At 37.2% G+C, this 17841-nt stretch overlaps 1 protein-coding gene across 1 annotated transcript; it reads right to left on the bottom strand.

Moving 5' to 3' along the window:
- Nucleotides 1-4658: 4658 nt before the first annotated feature.
- On the bottom strand, nt 4659-6796 carry LOC149218027 (actin-depolymerizing factor 5-like). Its single transcript, XM_089383749.1, has 3 exons — nt 6485-6796; nt 5300-5559; nt 4659-5089 (listed from the first exon to the last, which is right to left on the bottom strand). The coding sequence occupies exons 1-3, from the start codon at nt 6503-6505 to the stop codon at nt 4939-4941; spliced, it is 432 nt and encodes a 143-aa protein (XP_089239875.1). The 5' UTR covers nt 6506-6796; the 3' UTR covers nt 4659-4938.
- Between the last annotated feature and the right edge of the window lie 11045 nt (nt 6797-17841).

Below are 17841 nucleotides of genomic sequence, written 5' to 3'. Positions count from 1 at the left end.
TCAGATCCAAGCAAGAATTTAAAGGTTTGAATACTCATGTTAAAAATGCAATTGATTTAGTATTAGAGAGCGAAGAGCAGGAGACATGGCTTCTGCAAGTAGAAATGGTGCTAGTAAGTCCTTGGAAGCATAGTTGGACGCGATAAAAAAGGAGGTCTTGGAGTTGGTTTCCAAAATAGGAGATCAGGGAGTGACTAAGGCTCATTCCCACTTTGTTCTGGTATCAAATCAGCGTGGTGACTTAAAGAAAGACGTGTAGTGCCTACAAGAAGCAATAGATTTATTGATCACTGAAATGGAAAAATTGGATTACAAGGAGGACAATGTGGAAGTGGCAATGGAAACCACTATAGTTAATGTGTTAAAGGACGTATATGGTCTTAGCGACCATCAGAATGGAGTGCAGGTTGAGTAGCAAGCGGAGTTGGGTAGTGGAGCTTTGGCAAATCCACTGTTACATACTTAATAAGATGTGCAACAGATGGAAACATGGCAATAGACCACAGTGGAACCACCACTGCAGATGGACATTGACCACATTGTACCAAATGAACTCAATTGGAATCAGGAGGGAAACGGCTAGCTTTGTCATCAACTTTATGTTATGCAATGTTTTGCAATTTTGTTATATTTAATGGAGTTTTATGGAGATCCTACAACATAAATTATGTTATATATTTAGTGATAAATCTTAGTCTATAAAAAGGCTCTGGTTTGAGCAGTATTGGAAAACCATGGAAGAAACTTTGTTTTTGAATGTAAAGGCATTGGCCTCTTTCCATCTAGATTAATACAAAGCTCCCTATTTCTTTAAAAAATAAAATAAAAAATATTCAAATAAATAAAAACACTTTTATAATAAATAGAAAGTAAAACATATTAGTGAAAAAACACAATACAATGTTGCAAATGTATATATTACATCACACTTATTTATAATTGTTAAATGTACTTTAACCTTGTTTTTAGTCTTTATATTCTCTGTAAATGTTATGGATCCACTATAATTTTTAGTAGACATTAATATCCAAATACCCCTCCAAAACTAAAATTGATTATATTGTACAAGAATGTTGATATCAAATATGTCTACACCACATTTGTTGTTAAGTTCAATATCACAGCCCCTCTCAAACTCAAGTTGATTATGTAAAGTACACAATATGTACATTATGCATTACAAGATTTAATACATACATTACAATATATATTACAAAATATAGATTCAGTGGGCCAACTCTAATTTAAAATTTTGATATAGAATGTTTTGATATTGATTTTCAAAATTGGATATCTTTAATGTGCACCTCACTAAATATTGTTGTCAAGTATTAAAAAAATTATCAATGTAAACAATTAATTATTTTTATTTCTTTCTTTAGATAATGTGATATTTCAACTAACACTTCCTTTACTAAGTACAATTATATCCATATGAAAAATAATTTAGTAAATCATAACATATAGACACAAAAATCTTAATGTAGATTTCCTTCATTATTCAACATAAAGTACATATATATATATATATATATATATGCAATTAGGCATTCTTGTTTCTTTACTCTAGACAAATTTCCTTGTTACTCAATATAGAATAAACATCTACACAAAAGCCTAAATGAGTGTATTTTTTTTTTTTCATTCATTCCATGTGAAAATTTCAACCACTTCTTCACTTGATTAAATATAATTATACTTATTATTTTTTAACTATCCTATTTTTAATTTTTTTCTTCATTCCATGTGAAATTTTCAACTACTTCATTAGAACTGAATACAACTATAACTATATTATATTAAATTTGAAGTATCAGATTACTTTAACTCATTAAAATAATAACTATTCTAAATAACTATAAACTATCATATATAAATATGAATATGGTACAATTATAACTATAAAATTTCATGAATATGGTACAATTATAACTATAAAATTTCAAGTGCCACTTCACTTGTACAATTACTTATATTGTATTAATTTTTAATTGTTACTATTCTATTGTATTATAATATTTAGAATAAATATAGTTATAATTACATTAAAAAAATAATAATAATAATTATATTAATAACTTAATAAATTCAAACTAAACATAATTACAACAGTTTTAAGTAATATAATCCAAGAATAATTATAACTCCTAAATAATGTAACAAACCATATTAAATAACGTAGTAAAGTAATGTAATCCAAAAATAATTATAACGGTCCTAAATAATGTAATAAATCATATTTAGTAAGGTAGTAAATCATAATAAATAGACCATTCGGTATACATAAAAACTTTTAAAGACAATTGTACCTGTATTAAATAACTTACTAAATCAGAAAAACAAAGGAAAAAATGTCCCAAAATAAGCAAGCTAATGAAGTTAATGTTGCTTTTGCAGGCTTTTCCTGGGCTGTTATTATGATTTAATCATATATCTTTCCCTTCACTCTGTATAGATAGTAGGATGTCACCTATTTACCAAATGATCTGGCCTACTGTATGATATCCCCTATCTGCCAAATGATCTATCCAACCGAGCATTTCAGAAACAAGTTTTGGGGCACAAGATCCAAGGAACAGCTACTCTTATAATTGAATGTCACCAAGGAACTATAATTGTTATATGAATCGATGTAGGTAAAGAAGATTCCGACACACCACAAAACGTTCACTGATGTTTTATCATTGTACTCCAAAGCGAAAATAGAGTGCCATTCAAACTCTACGTTGAAAACCAATGGTGAGCAAAAATAACAGAGCTAAAAGAACTGGCCGTTTAAAACATTTTCCATTTTCCATACTGTGTTTTTTTCTAGCAAATTTGAATTATTGAGAAAACTTTGGGTAATAATCACATTATTTAAAATACAGTTTTCTAGAACAAATTTGAATTATTGAGAAAACTTTGGGTAATAATCACATTATCTCTTGATAAGACGTCATATTCTTGAGATAATTTGGAATTATTGTATTGATAAAAAAAATCACCATATAGTTTGAACATCTTTATTGATCATTTACAAATTGGAAGTAAACTGTATTGTGGTTTTGAAAGGTTCAATATTTCAAGTAGATATTCCACTGATTATCAGGGACAAGTTAAGGTTTGATGATCTAAATGAATGCTAATCAAAACCAGAACACAGTTTATTTCCAATCTCTGATGACATTATGATTACTTGTGAAAATTTACATGTTCTAATTTACAGATAATTTATAATTTTTTTCGTGTGCAAGTTTCTGTGGTTATTAGAATTTGAAGAATTTGTTTTCGGATCTTTATCCATGGTAACCATTTTTAATTGACGTTTCAAGGCCAAACCAAGACTCGTCATCAGGAGTAATTTTGACAGGATCAAATATGTTTACTGTGATTGGATTTTGAGAATTTTGTTTTACAAAGCAGTCATGATTTGGAATTCACAATAGTTGAGAGGAAATACCAAAAAAAATCCAAGCATGTTAAAGATTCAAGCCAAATACAATCCCTGGGTAATTTTGATGCCTTAAATGCTCGTGTCAAAGATTCTTCACAAACATTCTGAAAAAAAAAGCTGGAGTCCCGAACATTCTAGCAAACAACAAAACGGACTAGTCCCCCAAATTACAGACACACTAACCAAAAAAATACCTACTTCTACCAAGGACAAATAAACATAACATTCCAGCAATGGCTTAGAAGACTTGCATGGGTTACTTACAGATTTCCGATCGACTGATACTGCGTTGACACCAAAAATAAATAGCAGAAACATGATAAGTTCAAAGCAAAGCTAACAGCAGAACATATTAAGTTCAAAGCAAAGCTCGAAACATAATAAGCTCAAAGCAAACCTCAAAGAATTTAAAAGGTATCAAAGATGCTAAAAGATATTTAGAGGAAGCGGTAGAGAATATTCCTAATTTAATACTATGAAGTTGACAGATGTAAAACAACAGTGACAAAAAAAGGGGGATGCTGCAATGTTCTACAATATTAAATTCATCAGGATTTATATTTAACTATTACACTTTAATGAAAAAGCTGAAATGTTAATGAACTGCATAAACATACACAACTTCCAAGAGCAAGACGGCCAATATAACAACCCAAGTAAGCATAAACCCTGATGGCGGTTAAACTACAACACTCCCTTCGAACAAAACGTTATCAAACATGGTCATTTGCAATAAAGCTGTGTTCTGTAAGTCACAATCAAATTTGCACTCTAAATCTGGTTAAAAGCTATAATACCTCTCTTCAGTCAGAAGAGAGCATTATCAATTTGGTCATTTGCAATAAAGCTCCCTGTTCTGCATGCTACATTTAAACATGTACTCTAAATCAGACTTCTCAAACACCTAAAGCAAGGAATCTCTGATAACTAAAGCAAGGAAACTCCATTGATCAGCAGATTAATTTATATATAACCATCCCGCATAATATAACAAAACCCATTTTTTTCAAGATACATAATGTAGCTAGATTCTAGAAACCCTACTTATAAAATCATCACCGAATAAAGTGTTTGTATGGAACTACATTGGCATCTTACAACACAATTCATTGGTAAAGTGATCAAATCGTAATATCTGGATCAAAAGTGTTTAAACATGCCACATATGCAAGGCAAAGCTTTGCTCTGAAATCTCAACCTTCTGATTTTGGGCAAATAAAGATGGCAGAGTAATCCATATGGGTTTTATTTTTTGCAGACTGATGGAATCCAACGTAGTCTGGATCCAACAGGGTTTTCAGTAACATATGCCATTCAGTAGTAATTTGTTGTTGCAGCAAAATAAGAGAATTAAAGTCACATAAGGATCAACAAATGATAAATGGCAGTTATTCCTCGGGGTCGAGATCCTTGATGAGATAATGTCATGAGTGAATTGCATCACCCCAGTTTTTAAACAAAAGTCCTGAAATGATGTAATCTAATTTAATTTAACATATGATCTAAGTGGCACGCTCTCTGATCACATGAATATCCATCTCAGTAGGATCAGTAGCCTGCAGCTCATAGTGAACGCCATCAAGCTCCCTCCTCAGTCTGTCTTTAGATGTAGCATAAAGTATCTTTGCCCTGATGCGGGATTTGTCGGGAGACCTAGCAATAATGCCACAAAATTCACAACTTCAGATGGAATTCTCAAGTAAACCCCATACAGGAATACAGTTAGCATTGAATCTGGGCCAGTTTTCGTGAATTCACACCTATTCACAGCTAAACCTACTAGTTTGGTGTAATATTACCTATCAAAAAACGTTGACCCAAACAACAAAGAACAGAGGATACATAAGTAAATGAAATACTAACCAGGCAATGAAGAAGATCTTGCTCTTCTGACAGTTGTCCACAGTCACATAGTCGAAATCAAACACTGCATATCTGCAGTCGTTATCGGGAAGGGATGCTGTGAAATCCTCGTAACTTTCTGCAGCCCCCCCAGTTTTATCAACCAACACTTTCTTGGATTTCTCGTCGATCTTGAACACAATGTAACGATGCGCCTTCTTCCTCTTCAACTCCTGAAACAAACTCAGGCATTCGTCGGATACCCCCATGCCTGTTGTTGCCTGAACACAACAACAATATCAACCCAATTAATGACTTGCACAGCCTTGGATCTGTGGGCTCATTTTTATGTTAACACAATGAAGTTTCATCTGACAATATTCCCGGCACATAAACTAACACAGAGCCAGTTAAGACTAGGCCTGATAGGCGCCTTTGAGTTTTCAGAGGTCATACATACCAAGTTTTGATATATTTCGTTAAGTGAGTCATTTGTATGAAGTTCAGATATGTATTTTCATTCTCCTTGTGATGTTGCAGGGGATATCAGAGATAGGTTTAGAAGGGTCCGTATATCAAAGTCAGGTTTAGGTGGGTCTGTGCTAACATCTATATTTAAGACAACCTAATATACAATATATTCTAGATTCCTGGGGATTTAGGTGGATCTGCCCTGAAATCCATGTTCAATGCACCAGATTCAATAAAAACTCATATGTGGGTTTGTGATATATTCATACAAACTCTGGTTTAAATGGGTTTGTGCTGGTATCTGAATTCAAAGAACGTAATGCACAAGTATAATCTATTCAAGATTCAATATAAAAGGGGCTTTAAATGGGTTTGCTTTAATATCTATACTCAATGCAGCCACTATACAATCTACCTGAGATTCAATACAAAACTGGAATTCAGATGGGTGTGCGCTAATAAATAATGAACGATCACCCCTATTCCACCCAACCCTACAAAGCTGCAACTGGGATTCAGATGGGTATGTGCTAAAATTGACTTGTATAAAATGATCACCCCCATTCCACCCCACCCTACAAAACTACAACTAGGATTCAGATGGGTATGTGCTAAAAAGGACATAAACATTTGCCTTCGCAGACACTTAAAACCACAGAATTCCTACCAAACAATATCATCACTGTATCCATTTATATGAGAAGGAACAGATAAAAGAACAGGAAGTATGCATACCATTCGGTATGCCATCGCCATGGCTGCTACTGCGCAAACAAAACAAGAAGAAACCTCTGTGATGAAGAAGACTAGAATTGAATAACAACACCTATATTCCTTATCAAAAGAGAAAACAACTTAAATGCGATGCCTATCGCTGCGTCCCTGATCCTGAATTCAACTCCATTTAAAGGCAGAAGCATAGAGAATTAAAATACAATAAATGTATTAAAAAAAGGTAATGGAGCGCGCCATGGCATGACCCACGTCCGAATGACAATGAAGGCCTGCTCCCTATTTCTTTTGGATCCCACGTCTGCTCTGCAAGTCACTATCACATGCATAGAGACCTATGCACTCTGAACCATTATTACCTGGTATAATGCATAAATTGAATTTGAATGCTTGCATCAATCTCCATGGTGGTGGACCCCTATTGACGTTGCTTAAAAGAAAAAGGCAAAAGAATAATTCTGTACCACTTTTGTTCTTTTCAAAATACCATCCCGTATGACAACCTAACAACAAATTTCATTTTTGAAAATTGTATGTATTCCAATTTTCATGTCTATCCATTCCTGCAGTGCTCGAATCGTAGCCTATGAAAGTGATGGCCAAATCTATCTAAGGCTACTTTCAATAGAAAATTTAATTAATATCTGTGTTGAGTTTGATTGAGTGATCAAACTTCTCCGCTGGCAGCCAGAAAAAACTTGAAAAAGGTTTGGGTACGGAATCTAAATATATTAGATTCTGCTGTTACTATTGGACAGAACATTAAAAATTTGAAAAACTTATTTAAAAATTGAGTGAAAAATTAAAAGGAAAAAGTATTCTTATTCGACAGAGAACTTTAAAGATAAAAAAATCCTTATTCAACGGAGAACTTTAAAGATAAAAACCCTTACTCAACAGAAAACTTCAAAAATAAAAACCCTAATTCAACCAGTTGATCGTGTCAATCTTGAGGGCCAAGATTGGAAGGAGAATTTTAATGTGAAAGAGAATCCCAATGTCAGTGGGTGCAGAAATTAAAAAAATATATTTCCGATCTTAACCGTTAACAGGTTGACTTTGCTCTGTTTATGTCAAAATTCCAATGATGAATGTAATGAAATGATGAGTATAAAATATTTGGTAGTCCTCAAATAATTGAGAATGGAAGCTCTCCAGCTTGTGCTTATCTTTATCTATCCTTTGTGTGTAGATTTTAGCTTTGACCTGCAAGAATTCATCGATTCCCTCGGCAATTTGGACACTGAAACATAAGCTTCCAGAGTCCGAGTTATGATTGCCCCGCTTATGATGTTACCAAAAATTAAACAGCTTATTATGACACCGACAACTCATCATAGCGCCTTACCTTTCAAATTGAGAATGGTGTTATTTATATTTTTTTTAAACAGGAATGTAAAGCAGTAGTCTAAACAGACTGATTTTTTTTAACCGGACATTTTGGTAATATTTTGATAAAATTTAATAGGGACTTTTGTAAATACAGGTTATAGTGGTTAAATATCAAGATTTTAGGTGTTTTAAAGGTTTTTGATGCTTGATTATGTTGAATATATTTCCATCATTAAAAACATGATTCAAACACTGTTATTGTAAGTTTTTTTGAAATTATTTTCCCTGATTCCTGTCATTTTGACAATCCGAGTTATTCCTCCACACCCTGTAAATAAATTTGGTTAACATGAAAATTTTTAACCAAAATTATAAATCAAAATTTAAAATATATATCATAAAATTAAATAATTAAATTTCCACCATTAAAAACATGATTCAAACATGATGATGATGATGGTGGTGGTGGTTAACGTCCACTGAGACCAAATTGGTCTATCGCACCTATAATTTTCTTGGTTCTTAATTGTCTGACTTCTCGTCTTTCTTGGCGAGATTGGTGTTGTAGCTTTCTTTTTTTTCTCTACGGTCTTCCAACTTCCTTTATCTTGCATCTCCTTCATCTCTTCTAGTTCTTGGGACATTGGTGTCTTAGCTTCACGATCTGTTGTGTTCGTCCTTTTGAAGATAGTCGGAGAAGAAGTTTGGTATGGGAGATCTGCTTCGCTATTAAATGAAGATTTATTTTGTGCGGTATTCAAATCCTCATAACTGTTGATGCTTGAGGGGTTGTCGAGTTCACTTTTTTGGTGCGTGCTTGTCTTGAGAGTTGTTTCTTTCTTGCCGGATTTGTTGCGATTCAGAGTTTTCTAGAGAGTATTCTTCCTTGATGACAGTGTAATGTTCTTTTTGTGTTCCTTCCCACCATGTAGATCTGTGGTGATTCTTTCTAGCAGAATTTTTCTGGAAGGCTTTTGGGCAATTTTTGGCTAGATGCCCTCTCTCAAAGCAGGATCGACATCTGAAAATGACACTTTCATAATCGAGTTTCTGGTTCCACACATAGTCTTTACTTGTTAGGTTTATTTCAGCTGAGAATCCGGCGCTGAAGTCCATTTCCACACAAATGGGTGCATATGTGGTTCTGGTTCTGCCATATTCCTCTATTTCTGGGCACCTGCAGTAAAATTCCCAATTGCTATTGCAAGTTATTTTAAAATTATTTTATTTTATTCTCGCCATTTTGACAGTCTCAGTGATTCCTCCACACCCTGTAAATAAATTTGATTAACATGAAAACTTTTAACCAAAATTATAAATCAAAATTTAAAATATATATCATAAAATTAATTAATTAAATTTATTAAAATAATGCTTTATTATAAAAACTATTTTAAGAAATTATAAATCAAAATTTAAAATATATATCAGGAGACTAAGTAATTAAATGATTCGAATTGGATCCATAAATGACTGTCAAAGAACTCTGAATAAATCAACTCGAACAAATCTCGAATGAAATCCAAAACAGCAATCGAAAACACCCTCAACCAGTGGCCATCGCAGCCGGCGTGGAACGACGAGGACCTTGGTCAAAGCGTGCTCACCGAGGCCCATGGAGACCGCGCAGGAGGTCAATGTAGCCCTGGGAGCCCCAGAACGGGAAAATGAGCTGATTTTCGATGTGCGATTAGCGCCTAGCACTAATCGCACATCGTTGGGCAAACAAGGCCGAAATAGAGGGGCCTTAAGCCCTTGGTCGCGTTGGGAGCCAGAGGACCGCGGGCGGAGAAACGAAAAGCGCCAACGTACGAAGGTGGGACCCACAACTTGGAAACCGACGGTTTTGATCGGGGTTCCCTTGAATGGTAAGAGGTTTTGGAGAAAGCGGAGCGATCACACTCAGCGATCGACGCGTGGCAGCAGAGGTGAGAGAAAAACCATCCTGATCGCGCGCTATCGATCGAGCAAGTCAACCACGCTCGACGTGCGTATGACGTCAGATCTTGAGGAGCCTAGATCGGACGGCTGAGATTGCGCCCGATAGAAAGAAGCAGAATCGACAGGAAATTAAGCCGCGTCTAAAGGGATTTGGAATCCGTTTGACCGCCACGGTGGAGAAAGAATGCATACGCGACGTAACGGAAGAAATGAATCAACGAGCAGGCTGGCGTTGTTCCAATGGGGACACGTGGCTACTTCCTGAGCGTTCATGCTGACGCCGAACAGGGAACTCCAAGCACGCAGGCGGTAGGCGAATCGATGTAGGTGGGAGAGGAACCAAACAGGCATGGAGATCGAATGGCTAAAGCCATGAACAGAGACAGTTGAATGGAGATTCAGAGAGGAGGAATAGAGAGGAGTCCAAGCGACCAAGAGAGACAGTGAACAGTGAACCCTGAGAGGAGGACTGAACACAGAGAACAGTAAAGCCAAGCAGAGGAGATAGAGGGCCGAGCTGACCACAGGCAGCGTCGAGCACCAGAGAGCTTGAAGATTCAAGCCTTTCCCTAGAGGAATCTGTCCGGACTGAGCATCACATTTGGCTCTTTCCACTGTAGACCAAGGGTCACAGAGCTGGTAGGAAGAAAAAGAGTCTGTGAACTCCGAGTAGCTTGGGAAATCCAAGAACCACCCTACCAAGCAAAATCTGCTTCAGGGGAACTCACATTGAGCCCCTGTATTGTAATTTCTCTGTTGTAAGACAATAAAACAAGGCCACCACTGAAGCTAGACCGGAGACGTAGCCCTGGAGAATAGGGTGAACTCCTTATTAAAAATTGTTTGTGTCTTTGTGTTGCTTATTGTATTTCTCTGTTGTCTTTCCACTTATTTTCTATGTATTGGCAATCTGATCAATCCGTTGCTTAAATAACACAGAACATACACACCATCACATGAGTCTGTAATACCTTTTGTTTAATAAATCTTTAACTGAGGTCACTCATAGGGTGATTATCAGATCAAGTGGTATCAGAGTTCTAGGCTGTAAGGTTAGACAAGCTTGTGTTGGTTTAGCTGTGAATGCTCACTAGATCAAAGATCAAATTAGGAGAAGGAGAGTTGGTGGAAAATAATCCTGAAATTGGGAGAGTCTATTCTCGGAAGACAATGTCAGAAGAAGGTTCTATAGGGCCAGACCCTCAATTCATAGAAAGTTTCCTAGCTATAAAGTCTATGGTAGAAGAAATGTATAGGGACTTTAGAAAGCATAAGGATGAAGATTCATCAGGCTCTAAGCAAGATAAAGAAGACGATGAATCTCATTCCCATGACCACTCCAAAGGAAAGGGGAAAGAGGAAAGCTTTCTCACACCTCCTAATAGCCCTGTGCATAACAAAAAAGCATCCTTGATTAAACTAGATGTTAAATTTGATTTGCCTATATATGATGGAGAGCTAAATGCTGAAAAGTTGGACAACTGGATTAGACAAATTGATGTGTATTGCAGAGTACAGAACATGGACTCAGACAAGAGTAAGATTCAGCTGGCAAGCCTACGCCTAGGAGGCACTGCCTTGGTTTGGTGGGAAGGCAGAACCCAAGATGATATAAAGAAGCATGGTAAGACCATCTCTGTCTGGAGTGAATTTGTTGCTGCAATCAAAAGCAGTTCTATCCATTGGCCTACATGCAACAAGCCATGATGAGTTGGCAAACTCTTCGGCAGTTGAAAGGGCAAAGTGTACAAGGGTATACTCAAGAATTCAGAAAGAGAGCATTGATGTTGGGTATCTCGTTAGACTCACCAGAGACTCTTTTGAAGTACATTGGTGGTCTACACAGCTACATGAGGCATACCATCCTCATGTTTAATCCCACTAGTATAGATGAGGTATCTGTACAAGCTACTCATCTAGAAGCTAGAAGAAAGAATGGAAATCCAGAAGTTGGGGGACCATCCCAACCCACTGTAAGCAAGAGCAAAGAGAAAAGGAAGCAGAAGTGGAAATCAAGGAAGGCTAACACTGCATAAAAAGGCAAAGCTTCATGCACTCACTATAAAAAGGAGGGGCATGATGATGAGCACTGTTGGATTCTACATCCAGAGCTGAGACCTAAGAAGTCCGAGGGCAAGAAGAAGAAGACTGTTGCAGCTATTCAGAAAGATTTGGGGTCAGACACGGGAGATGAAACAATCATTGCAGCCACAGGTATAAAAGGTAAGAATTCTAAAGCATCTACTAGTATTTCTGCTCAATCTGTTATTGATGAAGAACATGAGAGAAAAAGACATGAGCTTTTCCATATTCAAGTTGTTTCCAAAAATCAAAAGATTGATACTTTGTTTGATAGTGGCTCACAATTAAATCTGATTTCTGAAGCAATTGTAAAGAAATTGGGATTAGCAACTACACCTCATAAGAAACTATATCCATTAGGATGGTTGAATGATAAAGCACAACTACAAGTGACTAGACAGTGCAAACTCAAGTTTTCTTTTGGGTCAGCATTTGTAGATGAGGTTGAGTTAGATGTAATTCCTTTGGATATATGTGGAATTGTTTTAGGAAGTCCTTACTTGTATGATAGAAAGGCTATTTTCTATAGAGCTGAGAACAAGTATCTACTTGTTAAAGAGGGAATCGAATACTTTGTAAGAGCTCATAAGCTCAAGAATAATTATACTCTCATAAACTTAGGACAGATGAAAAGAATGATAAATTCATGCAAACAGTTCTTACTAATGGTTGTAAAAGAAAGGAAAACTGATAAAACCAATGTATTTGAGCGCTGTAATTCTGATCAGCAAGCTGATATAGAAAAGATTGTTTCCGAGTATGATTTCTTGTTTCAAGAACCTCAAGGCCTGCCACCCAAAAAGGGAATAGTACATGATATTATTTTGCAACAAGATGTTCCTTTGCCTAGCATTGGGATGTACAGGTTATCTGCTTTAGAGAATGTTGAAATCAAGAAGCAGGTGCAGGGGTTGCTCGAGAAAGGGTTCATTAGGCCTAGCACATGACCATGTGGGTCACCCATCATCTTGGTGAGAAAGAAAGATGGCTCATGGAGAATGTGCATTGACTATCGAGCACTAAATAAGATAACAATAAAAAATCGTTATCCCCTTCCTCGCATAAATGATCTTTTAGATCAATTGAAGGAAGTTGTTTATTTCACCAAGCTGGATTTGCACAGTGGATACCATCAGGTCAAAGTTGCAAAGCAAGATGCATGGAAGACTGCTTTCAAAACAAAGCAGGGATTGTATGAATGGTTGGTTATGCCTTTTGGCTTGACCAATGCCCCTGCTACTTTCATGAGATTAATGAATGATGTACTCAGACCTTTTCTTGATGATTTTGTTATTGTGTATCTGGATGACATTCTGATTTTTAGTAAAACGTGGGAAGAACATTTAAAGCATGTTAAGCAGACATTAGATGTTTTGAAAAGAGAAAAACTTTATGTTAAGCTCTCCAAATGTGAATTTGGAAAAACCTCTCTAAATTATTTGGGTCATATAGTAGGGGGAGGTGAATTGAAAATAGATCCCTCTAAAGTGGCAGACATCATAAACTGGCCTAAACCCAAGTCTTCTACAGAAGTGAGAAGCTTCTTAGGAGCAGCACAGTATTGGAGGAAGTTCATTTCAAATTTTTCCTCAATTGCAGCTCCCTTACATGCTTTGATAGGATGTTTCAGTGGGGAGGCAAACAGCAGAAAGCCTTCGACACCTTGAAAGAAAAGATTAGTACAGCACCTGTACTAGCACTGCCAGATCTACAAAGACCATTTGAGATCCAAACTGATGCCAGTGACTATGCCATGGGAGCAGTGTTGACACAGCGCGGTAAACCCATATGTTATCATTCTGAGACTTTTAATCCTGCAGTAGTTAACTATCCTACCTATGATAAGGAATTGTGTGCATTAGTGCAAAGTGTGAAAAAGTGGAAACATTACTTAATGGGCAAATAAACAGTAATACATACTAATCATCAGCCACTTCAATATCTACACTCCCAAACTAAGTTGCAACAATCAAGACATTACAGATGGATGGGTTTACTACAACAGTTTCATTTAGTCATCAGATATAAAAAGGGCATACATAACAAGGTTGCAAACATGTTATCTAGACCCACTATAAATGCATCTACCATACTTAAGCATAATTCTGTGCAGCATGAAAGCTACATAGAACAGTATGCTCAAGACATGGACTTTAAAGATGTATATGCAACTTTGAGTCAAGGCAAAAGAGTAGAAGAATTGGACTATCATGTGAAGGACAGACTCTTATATCATTGTGGGAAACTCTGCATTCCACAAATTGAGAGAGTAAAGATAATTAGGGAAGCACACACTTCTCTGATATCAGGTCACTTTGGGGTAAGTAAAACAGTTGCACAGCTGCAAAGGTTCTGCTATTGGCCGAAAATGAATGAAACAATTTCTAGATATGTAAAGGGGTGTGCTATGTGTGCTAAAAACAAGCCCAACAATAGAAAATTAGGCTTATACACTCCCTTGCCAATTCCTTCTCACCCTTGGGAAAGCATTTCCATAGATTTTGTTGGAGGACTGCCTAAATCTAGGAAAGGTCATGATTATCTATATGTTGTTGTGGATAGGTTCAGCAAAATGTGTATTTTGATACCCTGTAGTAAACAGATTACAGCTGAACAAACTGCAAAATTATTCTTTGAACATGTATGGGTTCATTTTGGATTACCAACTTCTATTGTATTTGATCGAGACACCCGATTTGTGGGGAAGTTTTGGTCAAGTCTGTGGGAACTAATGGACACCAAGTTGAAGAAAAGCACAGTTTTTCATCCACAAACAGATGGCCAGACAGAAGTAGTTAATAGGACAGTGATCCAGTTACTGAGAGGATATCGCAGCAAACATCCTAAGCTTTGGGATGAGCACTTGTGCTATGTGCAACATGCTTATAATAGAGCCAAACACTCTTCTACACAGAGATCTCTTTTTGAGACCTGTTTTGGTTTCATACCAAGGTCTCCCTTGGATTTTGTCTTTGGTAAAGCTACCATGGTTGATAGACACAGTGATGTGGACAGGGCAACTAGGTTTGTTGAACAGATCCAGGAGATCCACCTGGCAGTACAGGAACAGCTGAAAAAGAGCCAGGCCAAATACAAGGCTAGGCATGATAAGCATCGGATGGAGCATAGTTTTCAAGTTGGAGACCAAGTCTGGCTGTATATCAGCAAGGATAGGATGCAAGGTGAAGGCAAAAAGCTAAAACCTATCAGGTATGGACCCTTCAGGATACTTGAGAAGATTGGTGAAAATGCTTTTCGCCTTGATCTACCAGCTTACATGCACATCTACTTAGTCGTGAGCGCGGATTGCTTGAGTTTGTTTGAACCTTCAATGATTGAGGACCCTGAAGAGCAGAGTCAATTACCTTCTATTGATGACCTGCTACCTGAATATCTTAACGAGTTACTAGAAGACACAGTGCTGGATAGGAAGGTAAGGACGACGCGCAGTGGACAGGTGGAATACCTCGGGATTGGGCTTAAAGGTTCAAAGCCGAGCAGTGCGAAGTGGATTGAGATTGGACAAGTGAGACAACAGTTTCCTCACTTAGTCGATGCTTGAAGAAAACCAACTTTTGGTGGTCCAAAAGCTTTTCAATAGGGAGGTCGTGATCTGAATTGGATCCATAAATGACTGTCAAAGAACCATGACTAAATCAAGTCGAACAAATCTCGAATGAAATCCAAAAACACCCTAAACTAGTGGCCATGGTAGCCGGCGTGGAATGACGAGGACCTCAGTCAAAGCGCGCTGACCGAGGCCCATGGAGACTGCAGAGGAGGTCGATGTAGCCCCTGGGAGCCCCGAAATGGGAAAAAGAGCTGATTTTCGATGCGTGACTGGGAAAACGGGGCCGAAATGGAGGGGCCTGAAGCCCTTAGTCGCGTTGGGAGCCAGAGGACCATGGGTGGAGAAACAAAAACCGCCAACGTACGAAGGTGGGACCCACGACCTGGAAACCGGCGGTTTTGATCGGGGTGCCCTTGAACGGTAAGAGGTTTTGGAGAAAGCGGAGCGATCACACTCAGCGATCGATGCGTGGCAGTGGACGTGAGAGAAAAACCGTCGTGATCACGCGCTATCGGTCGAGCAAGTCAACCGCGCTCGACGTGCGTATGACGTCGGATCTTGAGGAGCCCAGATCGGATGGCTGAGATTGCGCTCGATAGAAAGAAGCGAAATCGACAGGAAATTAAGCCGCGTCTAAAGGGATTTGGAATATGTTTGACCACCACGGTGGAGAAAAAACGCATACGCGACGTAAGGGAAGAAATGAATCGACGACCAGGCTGGCGCTGTTCCAATGGGGACACATGGCTACTTCCTGAGCGTTCATGCTGACGCCGAACAGGGAACTCCAAGCACGTAGGCGGTAGGCGAATCGACGTAGGCGGGAGAGGAACCAAACATGCATGGAGATCGAATGGCTAAAGCCATGAACAGAGACAATCGAATGGAGGTTCAGAGAGGAGGAATAGAGAGGAGTCCAAGAGACCAAGAGAGACAGTGAACAGTGAACCCTGAAAGGAGGACTGAACACAGAGAACAGTAAAGCAAGCAGAGGAGACAGAGGGCCGAGCTGACCATAGGCAGCGTCGAGCACCAGAGAGCTTGAAGATTCAAGCCTTTCCCTAGAGGAATCTGTCCGGACTAAGCATCACATTTGGCTCTTTCCACTGTAGACCAAGGGTCACAGAGCTGGTAGGAAGAAAAAGAGTCTGTGAACTCCGAGTAGCTTGGGAAATCCAAGAACCACCCTACCAAGCAAAATCTGCTTCAGGGGAACTCACATTGAGTCCTTGTATTGTAATTTCTCTGCTATAAGACACAATAAAACAAGGCCACCACTGAAGCTGAACCGGAGACATAGCCCTGGAGAATAGGGTGAACTCCTTATTAAAAATTGTTTGTGTCTTTGTGTTGCTTACTGTATTTTTTTGTTGTCTTTCCACTTATTTTCTGTGTATTGTCAATCTGATCGATCCGTTACTTAAATAACACAAAACACACACACCATCACATGAGTCTGTAATACCTTTTGTTTAATAAATCTTTAACCGAGGTCACTTATAGGGTGATTATCAGATCATTAAATTTATTAATAAAAATAATGCTTTATTATAAAAACTATTTTAAGATAGATATTTGGCAAGAAAAGATACAAAGTTTAAATATATTTTTTGTAAAGCTATTCTTAAACAAGAAAGTTGCAAAAGGAAAATATTTTATTTATGAATAATTATACTAATAATGATATAAAGATGGGATTTGTAACTTTTTATTAATTAAGTAAAAATATAACTTTTGTATCAATTGATTAAATAAATTGACATATATTAATATATAAGTATTATAGTAATTTAATTTATAAATATATTTTTCATGAAAAATATTATTAATATATAAAATTACTTTTATTTTATTTTATTTTTATTATATTTTTATTTTTATGTAAATATTATATAATGAAATTTTGGATAGGGAGTTTTTAATGTGAGGTAGGTTGCCACTATCTTATCTCGTTAAGTGGTTGGGATGTGGCAGCACACCCTCACAGTGAAATGGTTGACAGGGATGCTCATAACATTTCGTCTTAGATGAGTTGTACACTATTTCATTGATCCCATGACAATGCATTATAGAAGCATTGATATGTCATCTCGTCATAATGGTCATGTGCCCACTTGTGTAGTGAACAAAGTTAACATTTACATATATACAGTCCTCCCTCTATTATGAGCTCTCTCGTATGCCGCTACAGGATAGTCATTCCTCTGGTTTGTAACTTCTTCCTCAACTTTGGGCAGTTACCACTAGGGACTCTTGTCAGCCCACACATGCGAACTCCAACCAAGACCTCACATTCTCATTCTCATTTCTCTCGATGGATTCAGACTTATTCAAATGCTCCTCCTTTCTTGGCAATGGAATGGCGCTTTCCATTCGACTCCCTAAATTACAAGCCCAAACTTGTTATTTCATTTTCATAATTTATCGAGTTATC

Source organism: Pinus tabuliformis, chromosome Q (genome assembly GCF_031772625.1).
Source record: "Pinus tabuliformis cultivar Carrire ecotype Pingquan chromosome Q, CPIR1, whole genome shotgun sequence".
Lineage (NCBI taxonomy): Eukaryota > Viridiplantae > Streptophyta > Pinopsida > Pinales > Pinaceae > Pinus > Pinus tabuliformis.
The sequence above is the reverse complement of the archived record's forward strand: the minus strand, read 5'-3'. Positions and strand labels throughout refer to the sequence as shown.

What these genes read in the sequence shown, in the direction of transcription:
- LOC149218027 (XM_089383749.1), bottom strand. Translation starts at nt 6,505, where the DNA reads ATGGCGATGGCATACCGAATG. An exon ending in TGGCGATGGCATACCGAATG is followed by an intron (nt 5,560 to 6,484) that starts GTATGCATACTT and finishes TGTTGTGTTCAG; the next exon opens with GCAACAACAGGCATGGGGGT. An exon ending in AAGATCTTCTTCATTGCCTG is followed by an intron (nt 5,090 to 5,299) that starts GTTAGTATTTCA and finishes CATTATTGCTAG; the next exon opens with GTCTCCCGACAAATCCCGCA.